This window comes from Lynx rufus, unplaced genomic scaffold (genome assembly GCF_022079265.1).
Source record: "Lynx rufus isolate CCGP_SWC_20201006 ecotype Redwood Valley unplaced genomic scaffold, mLynRuf1.p SCAF_25, whole genome shotgun sequence".
In the NCBI taxonomy this organism is placed as follows: domain Eukaryota; kingdom Metazoa; phylum Chordata; class Mammalia; order Carnivora; family Felidae; genus Lynx; species Lynx rufus.
The window spans coordinates 14,098,096-14,115,110 of record NW_025814840.1 but is presented as its reverse complement, the minus strand read 5'-3'; the positions used below and the strand labels follow the sequence as shown (position 1 = coordinate 14,115,110).

General features: G+C 49.0%; 1 protein-coding gene across 1 annotated transcript in view; it reads right to left on the bottom strand.

Moving 5' to 3' along the window:
- The window catches only part of TARBP1 (TAR (HIV-1) RNA binding protein 1), a 90,387-nt gene that overhangs the window by 7,740 nt on the left and 65,632 nt on the right, over positions 1–17,015 (bottom strand). The window contains exons 23-24 of the mRNA XM_047088594.1: positions 12,318–12,404; positions 3,786–3,982 (exon numbers count right to left, since the gene is read on the bottom strand). Of these exons, the coding sequence (XP_046944550.1) occupies positions 3,786–3,982; positions 12,318–12,404 (284 nt within the window). The remainder of the gene's footprint in view (positions 1–3,785; positions 3,983–12,317; positions 12,405–17,015) is intronic.

The following is a 17,015-nucleotide window of genomic DNA, read 5'->3' as shown; positions in this document are numbered from 1 at the left end:
AATTCGTGATCAACAGCCCATAAGCCAAGTAGTTTCGAGGCTCCCACGCTGGCCTGGCCGGTGTGCCTTCCTTACCCCTCAGACCCCCCACCCCGCCACCCGCTCTGACAGCCGAGCCTCCGGGCACTGCGGGGAGAGGAGAGAGTTCTCACCTCCTGCACTCCTACCACCTGCCCGCTTGGCTCCCCACCCCAGGAGTCTCCTAGACCCGGGCCCCTGAACTGTCCCCTCCCGGCTCCTCTAGCCTGATCAAAGGGCTCCGTGTCTTATCTTAAAAAAAGAACCGTACTGAAGCGCCATCAGGTGGGGCTGGAGAGCTAGCCTGAGGCCCACCACGTAAGGGGACACCCACGCACAAGGGGATTCCTTTGGGGGGCAGGGGGCCAGGATGGGGGGAAGGAGATGGTCTTGCCTTTATCTGACACCTTTCTGCACTGTTCAGCTTCCTAACCACAAATCCTTATTTAAAAACAACTAATGTGGGGCACCTGGGTGGGTCAGTCGGTTAAGCGTCCAATTTCGGCTCGGGTCATGATCTCACAGCTGGTGAGTTCGAGCCCTTCATCTGGCTCTGTGCTGACAGCTTAGAGCCAGAGCCTGCTTGCTTCCGATTCTGTGTCTCCCTCTCTCTCTGCCCCTCCCCTGCTTGCACTCTCTGTCTCTCTCAAAAATAAACATTAAATTTTTTTTTAATAAAAAAAACTGAGGTTACCAAAGATAAAATACAAGCCCTCCTTGACACCACATCCTCTACAGCTGTTCTATGACAGTTCACAGAAGAGTTTTGGGAGAGAATTATCCCCTCAACATGGCTGTGTTTTTACCTTCTTCATTGTCTTTTAAAGACATGATGTATTTCAAATATGCGAGTGAAGAAACTAAGCTAATAGGCAGCAATGAGCCCATCACCGGATTTAATGTAATATATTGTCCCAACCACTCCTAATCCACTTTAATTTGGTTTCTGCCCCACCAATAAGGCTACTGAAATGGCTCCCCCTAAATCCAGTGGGCGCTTTTAGGCTCTCATTTAACTTACCTCAAACCTGTCCATTTCTCTACCCCCCAGTAACCTAACACATGACTTCCTCCCATTCTTTTTTTTTTCTTCTAGTTTATTTATTGTGGGGGAGAGAGAGAGAGAGAGAGAGAGAACATGAGCAGGGGAGGGGCAAAGAGAGGGAGAGAGAGAATCCCAAGCAGGCTCCGCGTTGTCAGCGCAGAGCCCGACATGGGGCTCAATCCCACGGCCCTGGGATCTTGACCTGGGCCCGAATCAAGAGTCAGACACTTAACTGACGGAGCCACCCAGGCGCCTCTCCTCCCATTCTCTCCTGCGGTCCCCTGATCTGTTCTTCACACTTTAAAAAATGCAAAAGCAAACCCAGTGATGTCATTCCTGAGTTTAAATAATTCACTCAACAGAAGCCCAACCGGCCTGGCCTCTGCCCCTCGCTTCCTGCACGTACTGCCCTTGGGCAGACCAGCCCTGTTCAGGGCTCTGAGTGCACCGTGCACACCGGCACACCAGCTTCGGGACCACCCAGACATCACCGTCCTCCATTCCTCCATAATGGAAACATCATGTGACTTAGAAAGGTCTCCCCTCCCCCACCCAGCCTGGAGAGGCCGCATTTTCTCATCACGATCCTTCCTTTTCCACTGGGGTACCTGCCATGATTTAATTTATTATTTGTATGAGTGTTTACTTGATGTCCCATCCACCTGACTGGGAGCCACACGGAGATAAGAACTGTGTCCACCTGGCCTGCCGCTGATGCCCCACAACTCAGCCTGCATCGGTCACAGAACCGATTCTGCCATGTATCAGAAGAACAGAGATGGTCCGATGCCCAGGGTTCCTTATTCTAATTGGTTAAATCTCCTACCTGGTACGAGGATTTTAAAAAGAATTAAGTTACTTTGTTTTTTTTTTAATTTTTTTTTAACATTTTATTTATTTTTGAGACAGGGAGAGACAGAGCATGAACAGGGGAGGGTCAGAGAGAGGGGGACACAGAATCTGAAACAGGCTCCAGGCTCTGAGCTGTCAGCACAGAGCCCGACACAGGGCTTGAACTCACAGACCGTGAGATCATGACCTGAGCCGAAGTCGGCTGCTTAACCGACTGAGCCACCTAGGCGCCCCAGAATTAAGTTACTTTGTAGAAGAGTGTTTTACTGCTTAAGAAAGGAGCCGACCCAACTGTTTTTAGAAATCAAAACACAGCTGCCCAGGAACTCTGACCAAGATCAACCACCAACCCAAACATCCCAACAGCAAATGATAAAGCCCTGGTTTCATCATAGAGAAAACCGTAAACGGACAAATGCTTATCCACATGTAAAATGTATTCATTTCCCTCAAACTTCCTTCCACTAGGGGAAGGCGGTGTGCTCCCACCCACCCACCCACCGAGGGGAAAGGAGACCTGCAGGACTGCCTGAGAAAGAGGAGGGATTCCAGCTGCCACAACATACCTGGAAAGGTAGGAACTCTAAGCACTGCTTGGTCAGCTACTAATTTTAATGATCAGTCTTTGTCGTGACCAGAATTTCTATACAACGAACTGTGTACAATGTGTCAGAGGTGACCGGCACCTTCCTTTGCACTTTTGTCCCTCACCTGTGAACCTGCCCTGTGTCCCCAACCTAATTTTCTCTTCTGGTTTTTTCCTGTTGTGTCTCACGCAATTATATTTTAGTATTTGTATTTGCTGAATTGAGTGTCTTCCTCCTGAGACGCCAAAAGCTCCCTCACCCACTCGATCACCTAAATGCCTCTTTTCAACCAATGTATGGGAAGTAAAAGCAGGCAGAAGGGCTATCAGGTACTTTGTGGCCGCAGGAGTACCTCAGTCCTGGCCCCACACGAAGCTTCGTAAGGACTCAGTCTTATTTACACCATCTGTTAGCTTGATGGTCAAACAAAGACCCCCCCCATATGTTACTGGTTTTCCAAACACTATTTCATGTGCTTAACATGTTGCCTCAAACCTTTATCTGTCTGTTTATAAGAATCTGTAACTATTTTTGAGCTTCTGAAACTTTTTATGTATTGACTGATATTGCCTGGGTCTCTGGAAGTTATAAAAATCCTGGCGTTCTTGGATAGTGATAATCAATGATAATCAATGATAATGAGGAAACAATAAAACAACAACACTCCCTTAGAGCCAGGGAAACAAGTTCAGATACCAGGAGACAGGATACTCGAGCCTGCCTTTGTGCGCTGAATTGAACAGGGCTGGGTGTGGGAGAAGCGGCCTGTATAGAATACTGAGCCGGGTGGCCCCCCTCCCCCATCCTGTACCAGTGGCATTTTATCTGTTCGATACTGAGCCTCTGTGCAGGATTTTGTTTGGGAAATAGAGACACTCGCTTAAAAAAAGGAAAAGAGAAAAGCTTCCATCTTTAATTAGTACACCTGGGCAGTCGGGAGCACGTCTTTAAAGCCAGATCGTTCTGCTTCCCAGCACTTCTTTGACAACAGAGGATGGGGACATTCAGCTCTACTGAAAAGGAATATCTAAAGGTATGTAAAACATTACTGTAAAATAAAGGATCAAGGATAAGAAGACAACAACAATGAAAAAGGTTGAGATGGAGCTGACCACAATGAGAAGTGTGACGGAACGAGGCATCCCACGGTGCTCTGCCCACGCCCCACCTTATCCGAGCTCCGATATCCATGCACGGAGTGATGACAGGCTAACGGGACAGAGGCACCTCCTCATCCCCTCTACTCTACTGGAAGTAAAGTGAAGGGGAGGGGGTCTGCTTACCCTGCTCCAGGCATGTTTTCCACTTGACTAAGACTGGACTCAATAACAGAAGTCAAAGCGTCAAATTCTTCAACGTGCCATGTCTTACACATGCTCCAGATTTTCTTAAGGGCCACTAACGCGTACAGGCGGATACTAAAATTGTGACTGAAGCACCACTGCAGGACGATGACAAAGGCTTGCTTCAGAATTGGTTTCTGAAAAGAAAGGGCAAAGATTCTTCAAATGTAAACCTGGGCCCTTGACTGTAGAACCACAAAGCAGACAGATGATCTGATTTTGCCGGTTCTGCATTAGCGGGACTCCTCAGACACACCCAGAGTGCTGGGGTTCGGGTCTCCTCAAGGGAGAATTTCCTCACAGCTCCAGGTTCCACTTAACAACGCGGCTGCGGTACATCCTCCCCGCGCTCCAGCACCTGCGGTACCATGGACAGCACCTCCACGCCAACCCTTACTTTCCCACAATACATCCTCCCCACACTCCAGCACCTGAGGTACCGTGGACAGCACCTCCATGCCAACCCTTGCTTTCCCACAATGTGTGAACGACAGCCCCCATCACGTATGACCTTTCCCTGGGCTGGAAAAGTCAGAATGTTCTCTAAGAGCCCCACTTCTGGTGCACTCCAAAGTGCTTCTGGAGCAAGGCATCTCACACAACGTTCTTTTCCTCCTCGTCTTTGATGTGAATGACTGTTTCCCCAATGGTACCGTTGGACTCATGTGGCACTGAGTGGTGGCAGGAAAATTAAAAGGTGGGGAGAAATATAACAAAGCAGTTTAAACTTCCCTGTAGTCTTTTCCTGTGAATTCACAGACTGTTCTATCTCCACAACCTGCAGACTTCATGCAATGCCAGTCCCTGATTTCCAAAACCACACAGTTCCACAGATATCGAAAGGCCACAGAAGCGACGTAGATTAACGTGGAAACCAGATGGACTGAAACTTTTAATAAAATATCAGGAGCTACCTCGCTGCTTCTACCATGTGGGTCATCTGTAAATGTTTGCAAAGCTGCACCTAGCCAAGAGTCCTGAGGTTTCTACTGAAACAACTGTGCTCACAGAAGACTTTTACCAATACGCGGGCATGGTTAACAGCTCACTTCAATTTCCCAAAGCTCCTCAGAGAAGGACAAAATACAGATATATATGATCCTCTTATTTCATTCCTTTATTCAAAATACGGTCAACAGCTATCAAAGGTCACTGTACTGCCAGCATCACATGGACACTGTTGGGATATGTGAAAGTACACACACACGAAACCGTAATACGTAAATGACCCTCTATGTGTGATGAGCAACCAACAAAGACCATGTTTACGTAGAGCAAAGTGCGGTAACTAGTCAGATGGGGTCCAGCAAAAAGGCATCATGTAGGTTCCCCAACATGGCGCTTGAACTCACGACCCTGAGATCAAGACCTGAGCTGAGATCAAGAGTTGGATGCTTAACCGACTGAGCCACCCAGGCGCCCCAAGGAAGAACAAGTTTTAAGAACAGGAGCAAGGGAGCTGAGGGGCACACCACATGTGCAGCCGAGAAAACCAGGACATGCGGTGTAGAGAAAATATATTTACTTGGCCAGGAGGAAGATGAAGAGAAGTATCTGGGCGCCAAAGGAAAGAGACAACTTCCAAATGATACATGATTGGTTATTTAGTTGTATTTTACAAGTTGAAAACCAAGGCAGGTTATCCAAGACAACCGAAACACCATGAGGAGTGAATTTAAAAATTAAAAGAGGGGAAAGAGAATGTTGATTATTAATTACTAATATATTACAGTCCTTTACAATTTTACGAAGCATAGATACGTGAGCACCTAACCATGAACACTACTGCTGGTGTTACGTAACCCCGGTCGGTGTTTGTAACACGCGCAGCTTCACATGTGGGTCTTACTATCCACGAGCTCCAGGTCAGACAACTCGTGTGAAGATGACGTGTACCAGAACAGCATCACCACAAGGCCCGGCATCCCAGACACGACATGTCCAACACCGAACTCCTGACTTCTCCCACAATCTATGTGGGGTCCTACTGCCTCCACGCCGCCTCCCTTATTCCATGCCAATTGCTCTGACCTCCCAGGCAGGATGAGACCACTCACCTACAGCCCGCACCTGCTGTTTGTTCCCTTGTCCTGGAAAGTGTCCCAGACCCTCGTGTGGCTTGCTCACTCACTGCTTTTGGGTACATGTTCAGGATCACCTCCTTGGGCAGGTCTCCCCTGAACCCACCTCCTGAAATAGCCGTCCTGCCCCAGACACCCAATCTTCAGCCCCTTGTTCTGCTTTTTTCTTCAAAGCCTGTGTCACCACCTGACAGTATCGTGTCTAGTTGTCGTCTCTCCCCGCACCAGAATGATGGTAGAGATGGTTTTATTCACTGCAGAATCCACAGGGCCTGGAACAACCCACTAGGACACATAGAAGGCACAGGACAAACACTGGAGGGGGGAAGGGAGGAAGAATTGCTCCAAAGTACCCCTCTGACAGGGCCTGCGGCCAGCTGCCTGCACTATACACCCCTACTCCAAGGTCTGGCTTCTCCCGGCTCCCTCAGAGTTTTCTCCCCTCCCCTTTCATCCCTTCCCCTGCAGCTTCCAAGCCCTCCTTCCAGGCATGGTCTCCAGCCCCTCACTAACCTTTCTCTCCCACCTCCCTAAGACATGAGAAAGTCTGCGCCTGTTCCAATCCTCAGTGTGACTTCTGGACCATCACTTCTCCAACGTCAAAGAAAAAGCCACGGCTTTTTCTACCCAGAGCCACGGCCCACACCTTGTCACAGAACCTGTAACTGTTCTCTTTTCTAAAATCTGAAAATCAGGTATTCCTACCGCTGACCCAAAGCACCTGTCTGCAGTCTCTCTCCTGGCCACCCCACCTCTTTGCCTCCTGTACTCATGGAATTCATCCGAGTCACAACCTCCTTGTCGCTGAACACTATGGATAAAGCCCTTATCTTTCCTGACCTTTCCAGGGCACCCCACTCTCTTGACCTTTCTCTCCTTGAGAAGACCTCTTCCTATGACCCTTAGAACACCCCATTCTTAAGGCTGCCCCCCTCGTCCTCTTCCTGTTTCTTCTCAATCTCTTCCTCTCCTGTCCCGTAAATGCTGGCGCACCTCTGGGCTCTGTGCTCGGCTTCCTCATTTTCTCAGGCTACACATACACACAGTCTGCATTTGTTTCCATGGCTTCAGTCCATTCACGGTTCCCAAGCTTGTGAGTCACAGCTCCTTTTCTTCTTTTAACTGACACGTTCCTGAGATCACTGTAGATGCACGTGCAGTCATAAGAAATAACAGAGAGACCCCCTGTGCCCCGCACGCTTTGCCCAGCTCCCCCTCCTGGTAACATGTGGCAAATCATAGTACGGTGTCACAACGAGGATGCCGTCACTGACATCACCCGTGAATGTAACCAGGATCTCCTCCGCTTTACTGGAATTTGTGTGTGAGGTGTGTCTGTGTTCAGTCCTACACCATTTTATCACACGTGTGGGTTCACATCCGCCATCATGGTCACGATACTCAACGGTTCCGATGTGCAAGGATCCCTCCTGTTGTTCTTTTGTAACCACCCGCCTCCTTCCCACGCTCCTCTCCCCACACCCATTTTTTATACAACTGGCACAGGGTTTTGAAAACTATTTGAATTCGGGGGCACCTGGGTGGTTCAGTGTCCCACTTCGGCTCAGCTCATGATCTCCTGGTTCGTGAGGTCGAGCCCCACATCGGGCTCTGTGCTGTCGCCGCAGAGCCCGCTTCAGATCCTCTGTCTCCCTCTCGGTGCCCCTCCCCAACTTGCGTTCTCTCAAAAACACACATTAAAAAATATGTATTTGCATTTTAATCTGCCCGAGGTGAGCTTCTGGAGGCCAGTTTGGCAGAAATGGGTCTTCACCACGGAATCACTGAGGCACTGAAGAAACGGGCGCTCCGCTCTCTGCTGCACCACTAAGCTGGGGGTTACCTGGAGCCCTGGCTACAGGACGGTTTCAAAATAGAGGTTTTTGTGTTTCGGGCACTACAGCCCAGGGCTCACCAGACACAGAATGTGGTGAACCCCGACCCACGGCTCCTCGTATCTTCAGCAGGGTTCACCCCGGTTCACCTGCAGCCCCTCAACGCCCTCCAAGATACACTGGCAACAGCACCCATCTATCTGACACACCATCCCTCCTGGTCTTGCAGCTGTGGTCCCAAAGCCAGTGACAGCTCCTGAGCTGTAGTTCCTATTCAGAGACCTACACACGGCTGCTGCCTGCCATGCCTATGGGACACCCTGCGGGTGACACACTCATAATCCCATCCACTCATCGCCACCCTCCCCCCATCCTGGTCTACTCTCCTACTACTGCCCTGTTCCAGTGAAAGTCACCACCACCCCTGCCAGCCCAGGTCACTTCCCTGCTTCCCTCCACCAAAGCCATCCTCCAAACTCGGGCGTTTCTCGCTAGCACGTACCCGTCACGTCTATCCACCCGCGACCTCCATGCCACATCCCAGCACCGCTCGAAGCATGAAGGTAGCTTCCCAGACGTTTCCGGTTTTAACCCCGTGACCGAACCAATCCTACACACCGCACTCACAACACCAAGTCTGCTCATGTCACGTTTCTGCTGGAAGTTCAGCAGCATCTCCCCAGTGCCCTCTGGATAAAGTCCAAATTCCTCCCATACGGAGTATTTACTGTACGTCTACACCACCGTTGAGTTACTTGACCGAGTTCACACACCACCATAGGAGGTGGAGCCAAGATCCAATCGCAGGGCCCATTCACTCAAGCACTGGGCTCACCTCCTCCACCTGCCTGACAAGGGCCCTTCCGTGCTGGGCCCTGCCCCCCCTGCAGCCCCACCTCCACCTCCAACCCAGCCAGTGTCTTCCGGATCCCAACTGCACCAGGCTTCCCTGCACTAGCCTGTTCCCCTCCCTGCCGTGCAGACCTCTGCGCTCAGCTACGAGACTTGGGAGGTCTCGCCCGCACCCCGCAGTCTCGTGCACGCCGCGCTGGTCTGCACAGATCTGCGTCTTGCCTCCCCAAACCTCCACGGTCTAGTGTTGTGCTTCGTTACAAGAAGCACTAAAACATATTCTGAATGAATGAATGAGAAAAACGGAAGCCTTGATCCCAAACTCTGACAGGTATCAGGAAGGACTAAGGACAACCGTGACAGGAGAGAAAGTACCTTCTGTGTTATTTAATCCTCACAAACATCCCACAAAGTAGATAGTACTGTGTCCACTTTACCTAATAGGAAACCTGAAGGGATCGAGTCCAAACGCCTGCCTTCCCTTCCCAGTTTCTTACGGCTCCTCTATAACCTTAATCCTCACTCCAGGCTTTGTTCAGATTCCCTTAGTCTTCACTGATGTGCCTGTCCTGATCCCGATTGCACCCCGGACACCACGGTACATCTAGTGGTCGTGTCCCCTTACCCTCCTCCCTCCTCTGGGCTGTGACAGCTTCTCAAACTCTGCTGGTTTTTGACGATCTTGTCAGTTCTGAGGAGCAGTGGGCAGGGATTTTGTGGAATGTTGCTCGGCTGGGCTTTGGGGGATGTTCTTAAAACCTCATGATGAGACCAGGGTCATGGTGTTTTGGGAGGAAAACCACAGAGGCCATTTTCATCCCATCCTATCAAGGGCACAGACTGTCGTACGACTGACCGCTGTCGTGGGTGCCCCCTCTGCAAGGTCACTTTCCCTTCCACGCTCTAGTCTTCGGAAGGGCATCACCAGGGCAGCCCGCGCTTAAGGCCTGGGCGGGTTATGCGCCCCCTCTTGCGGTCAGTGTCCATGTAAGTTATTTGGACTCTACACATCTGTCTTTCCCATTTGTTTATTTAGTCAGTCATTTATTTGTATCAGTATGAACTCATAGATATTTATTTTATGTTTTGGTTATAATCCAGTATGACTCTACTGTGTTGCAGGTCTCAGTGTTAGCAACTGGGAGCTCCTGTGCCCCTCTGCAGACCCACCCCGTGTCAGTGTGTGTGTGGAAAGCACTTCTTTTCTGGTACTACAAGATGCTCCAGATTTACCTTGTGTATTGTCTGCCCCAGTTCTAGAATCAGCTGTTTCTCCAAGAAGCCCTGGTTCCTGGTGTGAGAGAATGATACTAGAAACCAAGATCTAGGAGTGAGGTATAGATTACTCGTGAGTGCGGAACAAAAATCCAGTAGAATTCTCAACAGGGAAAAGAATGCTTTTATGAACACTGCTCAAGATACACTGGTATTGCCTGTGACCATTTGCCTTGGCCAAGACTCAGCTACACACCGTTCACGCTGGAACACCAGCAACGCCACCTCGTATTAGCTGACGAGGTTTGGACACACTGCACAAGACGACAGGACGACACAACGATGTGTGTACTGGAGAAAGGGGTTTTTGATTTCTCCCCCCTCTGCTTTTAATTTCCATAGAACATTTAGGGTTCTGACCTCTGTCCTGTTTGATGGTAGTTCGGAATCTTCTCGGACTACTTAGCACAGACTCACAAGGTTAAGTACACATATTTCCATACCGTGCGGAAAATGGGAAGTTTTGAGACTGTTCCCAAGAAGTCTTTAAACAAAAACACATCTGTCAATTAAAAATGGACTTTACAACAGACACTGTGAGGGGTGTGGAAACAGACTAACAAAAGTAAACTAGTTTGGTCTTTACTTAGAGGTCTCAATTTAGATTTTTTTTTTTTTAATAGAGAGAGAGCACAAGCAGGGGAGAGGGGCAGAGGGAGAGAGAGAATCCAAGCAGGCTCCACACCCAGCACAGAGCCCGACATGGAGCTTGGTCCCATGACCCTGGGATTGTGACCCAGGCCAAAATCAAAAGTTGAACGCTCAACCAACTGAGCCACCTGGGCGCCCCAAAATGGTGATTATTCTAGTCCGCTAATCAGCATTCCTTCTTTTGGATGCTTAAAAGTAAAAAATAAACCTAAAATATGTAATATACACCAGGTGCAAACAGGGCTGGGTGGGAAAATAGCCTGTTATTCGTAACAGACCTAGCAGGAGATCTTCTAAGACGAATTCATTTTCAGAACTCGCCTGAACGATTCTTGAGCTATTCCAGCCACCCTGCCACAGGACAGTCCCTTGTCTGTCTTACCTCTCGTGGTAGATTGCAAGCACATCTCTTTCCTGCACATATTTAAAATAGAAAGATAACATGTGATGTTATTCGATGCTCGAGCTTGCCTGATCTCTCCAGAAGGTGTTAACACGAGTTTTTACGTAACTGTAACTCACACACTGCCATCTGGCTGACAGACACTGTAAGACACGAGCAATTTTAAGATCATGATGATCTGAGGAGTTAAAATGTGGTGGGGGAAAAGGATGTCAGTCTTCGAACTGATGAAACAGGTTAACAACTGAATTTGATTGCTACCACTGTGTAAAGACAAGAACACAAGAACACTCTGAGAAATTCTAGGAAACCCTTTCCCCCCGCCGTACTTTCTTCCACTTTTAACACCAAACAATACTTCTTCTTCTACATACTCAGTTTTCTCCTCGAGTTCACATCTCAGTGTGCTCTTTCCTGTGGGTTCAATAATGCAGAATCTTGCTCTAAATCTTACTGGCAGGTTTTCCTGAATTCTTACCGGCTTTGCCAAATTGATTAACCAGAATTAGCGACGATCTCTACCGGTCTGTGGGGTACAGTGCTACGGAGACGGCTCAAAGACGAAAGACTGGCCTCACGCTCCCAACGATGATGACCACAGCTCATCAGAGCACATGCTCGATAACTATGTCAGTCAAGGAACAGTTAAAGACGCAACAAGAGAATTCCTACCTAAATAATCGTATGTAAATACCTGCATAAAATTGATGACCTATCACTAGAAATTGCCCATTATTTGTCTGCAGATTTAATACAGGCTCAGGCATCCCTCGGTGTGTATGTGTGCAGGTGGGTAACACCTGCCTGCGTATCTGTGTCGTACATGTGCACACTAATGGAGCGGTACAAGGGGAGAGAAGTAGCAAAAATCACAAGAAATACTTACGTTAAAAAAAAATAGTACGGGGTGCCTGGGTGGCTCAGTCAGTTAAGCGTCCGGTTTGGGCTCAGGTCATGATCTCACGGTTCGTGAGTTCGAGCCCTGCACTGGGCTCACTGCTGTCAGCACAGAGCCACCTTTGGATCCTCTGTCCCCCTCTCTCTACCCCTCCCCTGCTCGCTTGCTCTCTCTCAAAAATAAATAAACATTAAAAATGGGACAGAGAGAGACAGAGCATGAACGGGGGAGGGGCAGAGAGAGAGGGAGACACAGAATCGGAAACAGGCTCCAGGCTCTGAGCCCTCAGCCCAGAGCCTGACGCGGGGCTCGAACCCACGGACCGCGAGATCGTGACCTGGCTGAAGTCGGACACCCAACCGACTGCGCCACCCAGGCGCCCCAACATTAAAAATATTTTTAAAAATTAGTCCAAATCTATACAATTCTATTTTGATCGACTGCTCAAACTCCTCTTACAGACACATTTAAACTCACCTTTTCTGGAACATTTTGCGTAATGATGTCCAAATGTGACAAAACTGATAAAAATGTACAAATGCTTGTTTTAAGATTTTCTTCACCCTGGAAAAAAGTCAGATAAATAAAATAGTCATTCAAGGCTAACCGTGGCACTGTGGGGCCCAGAACAGAGGCGGGATGTGAGGTGGCCGGGCCTGGGTGGGGATCTAGGATGAAAGGAAATAGCTTCCTAGAGCTGAATGCCAACACCACTCAGCAGACACCACAAGGTTACAAATGAATTTAACTGTGAAGTAAGCGGTATGGCCAAGGACACACTCACCTCAGAAGAGACGTGGGCAGCACGGGGAGGGCAGGAAGGAAAAAGAACTTGTGAGAAGTAAACATCATGCACTAAGTCTGAGGTGATGGGGAGGCAGAGGTGGTGAGGCAGAGAGATGGGGGTAGGGGGGTGGATGGTAGCAACAGGCTCAAAAGTTAGACAGGACCTTGCAGATGACTTCAGAGCCAGGACAAAAAGCTACATAAGAGTGTTCAACTGGGGTTCAGAAACTTTCCCAATAACAGGGATTTGGAAGAACACAACATCCCAGTGATGATAAGCTGATGAACCCCAGACAGACTGGAAAGGAAAGAGACTACAGACCCTACAGTCCAGAAATTGCTCCAAAGGCAAACAAGACGATTAACCTCTTTATGCACCTGGCAGTTACTGGTCTTCCATGTGCCAGGGATGATGCCAGAAATCAGGGGAAACAAAATTAGATAAGGTTCCTGCCTTCAGGGACCTTCGTCTAGTGGGGAAGGAGGACAAAATCACCCAATAAAGTAAAATCCCCATTATAACAAGCACTATTTATGTGCTACAAAGACCTCTAATCAGGGGATCTCCAAACCACTCTTCCTTTAAGAAATGACACCAAGGACATGTAGGTGGAGATCTAAAGGAAGAGAAACAGTTCTGTAGATGAAGACGAGAAAGGGCAGTTCAGGTAGAGGGCACAGCTCATGCAAATAGCCTGAGAGCCAAAGGACATGTGACAGAAAAGGTCAGAGTGACACTCAGTCCCATCTGTAGCTGCCAGTGACCCCGGCTCCCCTGTGCCCATGCCCTAATGCAGGTCCCGCCCACCGTCTGAGGCTCAGTCGCACCATCTGCTTTGGCCTGTGCGTCATCAGCGAGCAGGATGCAAGCAGAAGCTGGGGAAGCACATGCACGCCACGACACGACCTCCTGGGTTGCTCGTTCCGGAAGCCCCGAGCCACCACAGAAAGAGGTCCAGCCACCCTTGCCGGTCAGAAGAGGCCCGTTGGAAGTTCTAGCCCCAGCAGGCACCACATGGAGCAGAAGTGCCCAGCCAGGCCCATGTGACCCAGAATCGTGAAAAATAAAACACTGCTGCCTACACTCATGTGTTCTGGACTGTTCTAGCAACAGAAAACGGGAGACTGTCAGTAGAAGTGTAAGAGCACCTGAGAGCCGCAGGCCATTCTGAAGACTCTTGGTCTTTACTCCAAGAGCAATGTTTGAAGCGAGTGGGTAACTGACCAAATTTTCATTCTGAAAAGCCTGCTCTGGCCTCAGCATGGAGAATGGATTCAAAGGGAGGCAAGAATGGACGCAGGTAGCCCAGCGAAAGAAGGACTGCACTGGGTCACGGCGGCCTGGACCGAGACAGAATGCTAGAGACAGAAGGGAGGCAAAGGAGAAACCCTTGGGACGGAAGGGCCATAGGAGCTGGTCACGGATCAAGGTTTCTGTTCTGTGCAACTCTATGGAGCTGTTCACATAGTTGGAAGATCAAGTGTGGGGAAAATATGAGGCACATGGTGTCAGATATCCAAGTTCCAGATGATCTACAAACATTCGAGGAGAATGTCTGGAGCAGGGTGGGCTGACTTCTTCTGTAAAGGACCAAACAGTGGTCCTAAAAACGTAGTTTTGCGGGCCGCACAGACTCTGTTACAACTGCTGAACTCTGTCATTTGGCACAAATGTGGCCACAGACAGTATGTAAATAAATGGGCAAGGCTGTGTTCCAGTAAAACCATGAGGCCGAACTTGGCTGTAGTTTGCCAACCCCTGATTTAGCACTTAGGGGAAGGTGTCTGGAATCAATACAAATTAGCCATTACATCAGATAAGTGAAACTGTACCTTAGATACACCTGAAACTAGAAAACAAGGAAAAATGAAGGGGGGTTAAAAAAAAAAAAAAAAGGCCCAGCCTTGAGAAGCACAGACATTTAATGGTTGCATGGGAAGGAAAAGGCTGGAAAGGACACAGGAAAGAGGAAACAGAGGGACGAGAGGAACCTGGAGAGCGTGTCAATGAACCGAAACCAAGGAAGTCATCAAGAGCGTGGATGGGGCCAAAAGAAGAAAGAGCAGGGTGACGACAGACTCTGGACAGTGTCCTCTGCAAAGCGACAGCGCTGGACTGCAGGGTCGGTGGGAGGAAGTGGGAAACCCAGCTGTGGAATACGGATGCCCCCTGCAGGAGGTCTGACTACAACACAGGAGTGAGACAGGGGGACCACAGGGGAGGGGCGGGTGGTGCAGTGCAGACATCCATAAACGATGGAGGAGACGTGAGAACATGGAAAGCAATGGAAACCATTTGGTTAAGAAGGAGAGGCTGAGTACAGAAGACAGACTGAAAACAGAAGGTTCCTGAGAAGGCGGGGGAAGAGGAGCCAGAGAAAAAGCAGGAGAATGATCTTCAAGAAAGATTCAGGTCCTTTATGATACACGGAGGGAAGAAGTCTCAGATGGATACGGACACAGGCAAATGTGTACCGCTGTGGAGAAGGTAAAGGTATCCCTGTGTGAAGACTTCTGTTTTCTCTAAAAAATAAAAGTTGAGGTCCTTGGCTTCCAACAAAGGAAGAAAAGGGTGTAGTGGATATTTGCCTTCATTTGGGTATCTATCCTGAATCCCCTTCCGAGTTTAGGAAATTCTCCCACCTTATAGGTCTTGTGGGGAGCGAAAAATGCCTCATACATTCCTCTTCCCAGTCTCTTGGCAGCTAAAGAGAAGGTACCTGAGACTTGGATCCAGAAGCATCCACTCTGAACTCTGAATCGAGAACTCTTAACTTATAGGGGCAAAGCCCACGGAGGCAATAGGCGTACAACAGGTTAGATGGCACGTCATCTCTGGTGGGGTAAGCCAATGTCCGCCAATGGACCAGCTCCATGGCATGGCTATGGTGCAGCTGTGGGCCGTTCAACCTCCTTTATACTTATTTTCCAGCTTTCTGGGCATTCTGCATACCTCCTGACTCCCTGCTCCTCCTCTGCTTAAGTACCCCCCCCCTTCTTTTTTGAGAGTGAGCGAGCATGTGCGTGCACAAGACAGTGGGGGTGGGGCATGGAGAGAGGGAGAGAGGGAGAGAGAGAATCCCAAGTAGGCTCCAAGCCCAGCACAGATCCCAATGCAGGGCTCAATCTCATGAACCGTGAGATGATGACCTCAACCAAAATCAAGAGTCAGATGCTTAACTAACTGAACCACCCAGGTGCCCAAAGTCCCTTCCTGATTCAATCAAAAGTTGTTTATTTGCTTACAAGGAATACCCCTGACTGATATCCAGAGAAAGAGACCTGAAGACAGGATACAAGATCTGAAAGCTCTTTATGAAGAGAGAGACTGAACTAAGTGGAAAAACGTCACAGAACTGCTGGCATTGCTGGGGCTACAGGAGAGACAGGATGTCTCAGAAGGACACCAGAGCCAACCTGCCTTTCCTGAGACTTCCTGAGGCAGAGCCTCCCCACCGGAGAGCAGACAAAGTAGACGACGTTAATAAAGCAGCAGACAGGGGAAGCAATTCAAGGGAAAATGATGGAGTGTTTTTCTTAGTTCCACGTACACGAAAAGGGGAAGGAGGAGCCGGACGGGGAATCTCACAACAGCGAAAAAGAACACAGCTTCGGAAATTAAATGGAGTTTGAATTAAAGCTATGTCATTTCTTTTTAAAAAAAATTTTTTTAACGTTTATTTATTTTTGAGACAGACAGAGACAGAGCATGAACAGGGGAGGGGCAGAGAGAGAGGGAGACACAGAATCTGAAGCAGGCTCCAGGTTCTGAGCTGTCAGCACAGAGCCCAACGCGGGGCTCAAACTCACGGACCGTGAGATCATGACCTGAGCCGAAGTCAGACGCTTAGCTGACCAAGCCCCCCAGGTGCCCCTAAAGCAGGTTTCAAGCGAGGAGACTGGGAGAAAAGAATGAGAGAAAGGAGATCGATATCAGGGAAAGGTGCTATCATCAGGCCAGGTTTACACGCGGATCGGAAGTGACCCTGTGAGAAAGCCCGGCCGGTGGCTGGAGGGGCAGGGAGCCACACACATGGGTTTAGAGAGCAGAGCGCAGAAAGAGAAGCACCAGGGGCTGAATAAGGATTCTTCTTGTTCTCATACTGAGAGAGATTTCAGTTTATTCCAAACATTGTGGACGGGGCGTTCTTGTATAGATCTCTTCTTTATTAACAAATGTTTGTATTTGAATAGAGATGACACATTACATTAGTACATTCGTTTCAGGGATTACAGTTCCTAGTGACTCCATGTGTTTATACATTATGCTTTGCTCACCACGAGCGTAGGATTCTTAAGATAAAACCAAGTGTGAGGGTTGAGGGAAGGAAAGAGAACACATCAAAGAAAGAGGGAAGCCGTCCATCAACCTGACAGGGAAGGGGCCAC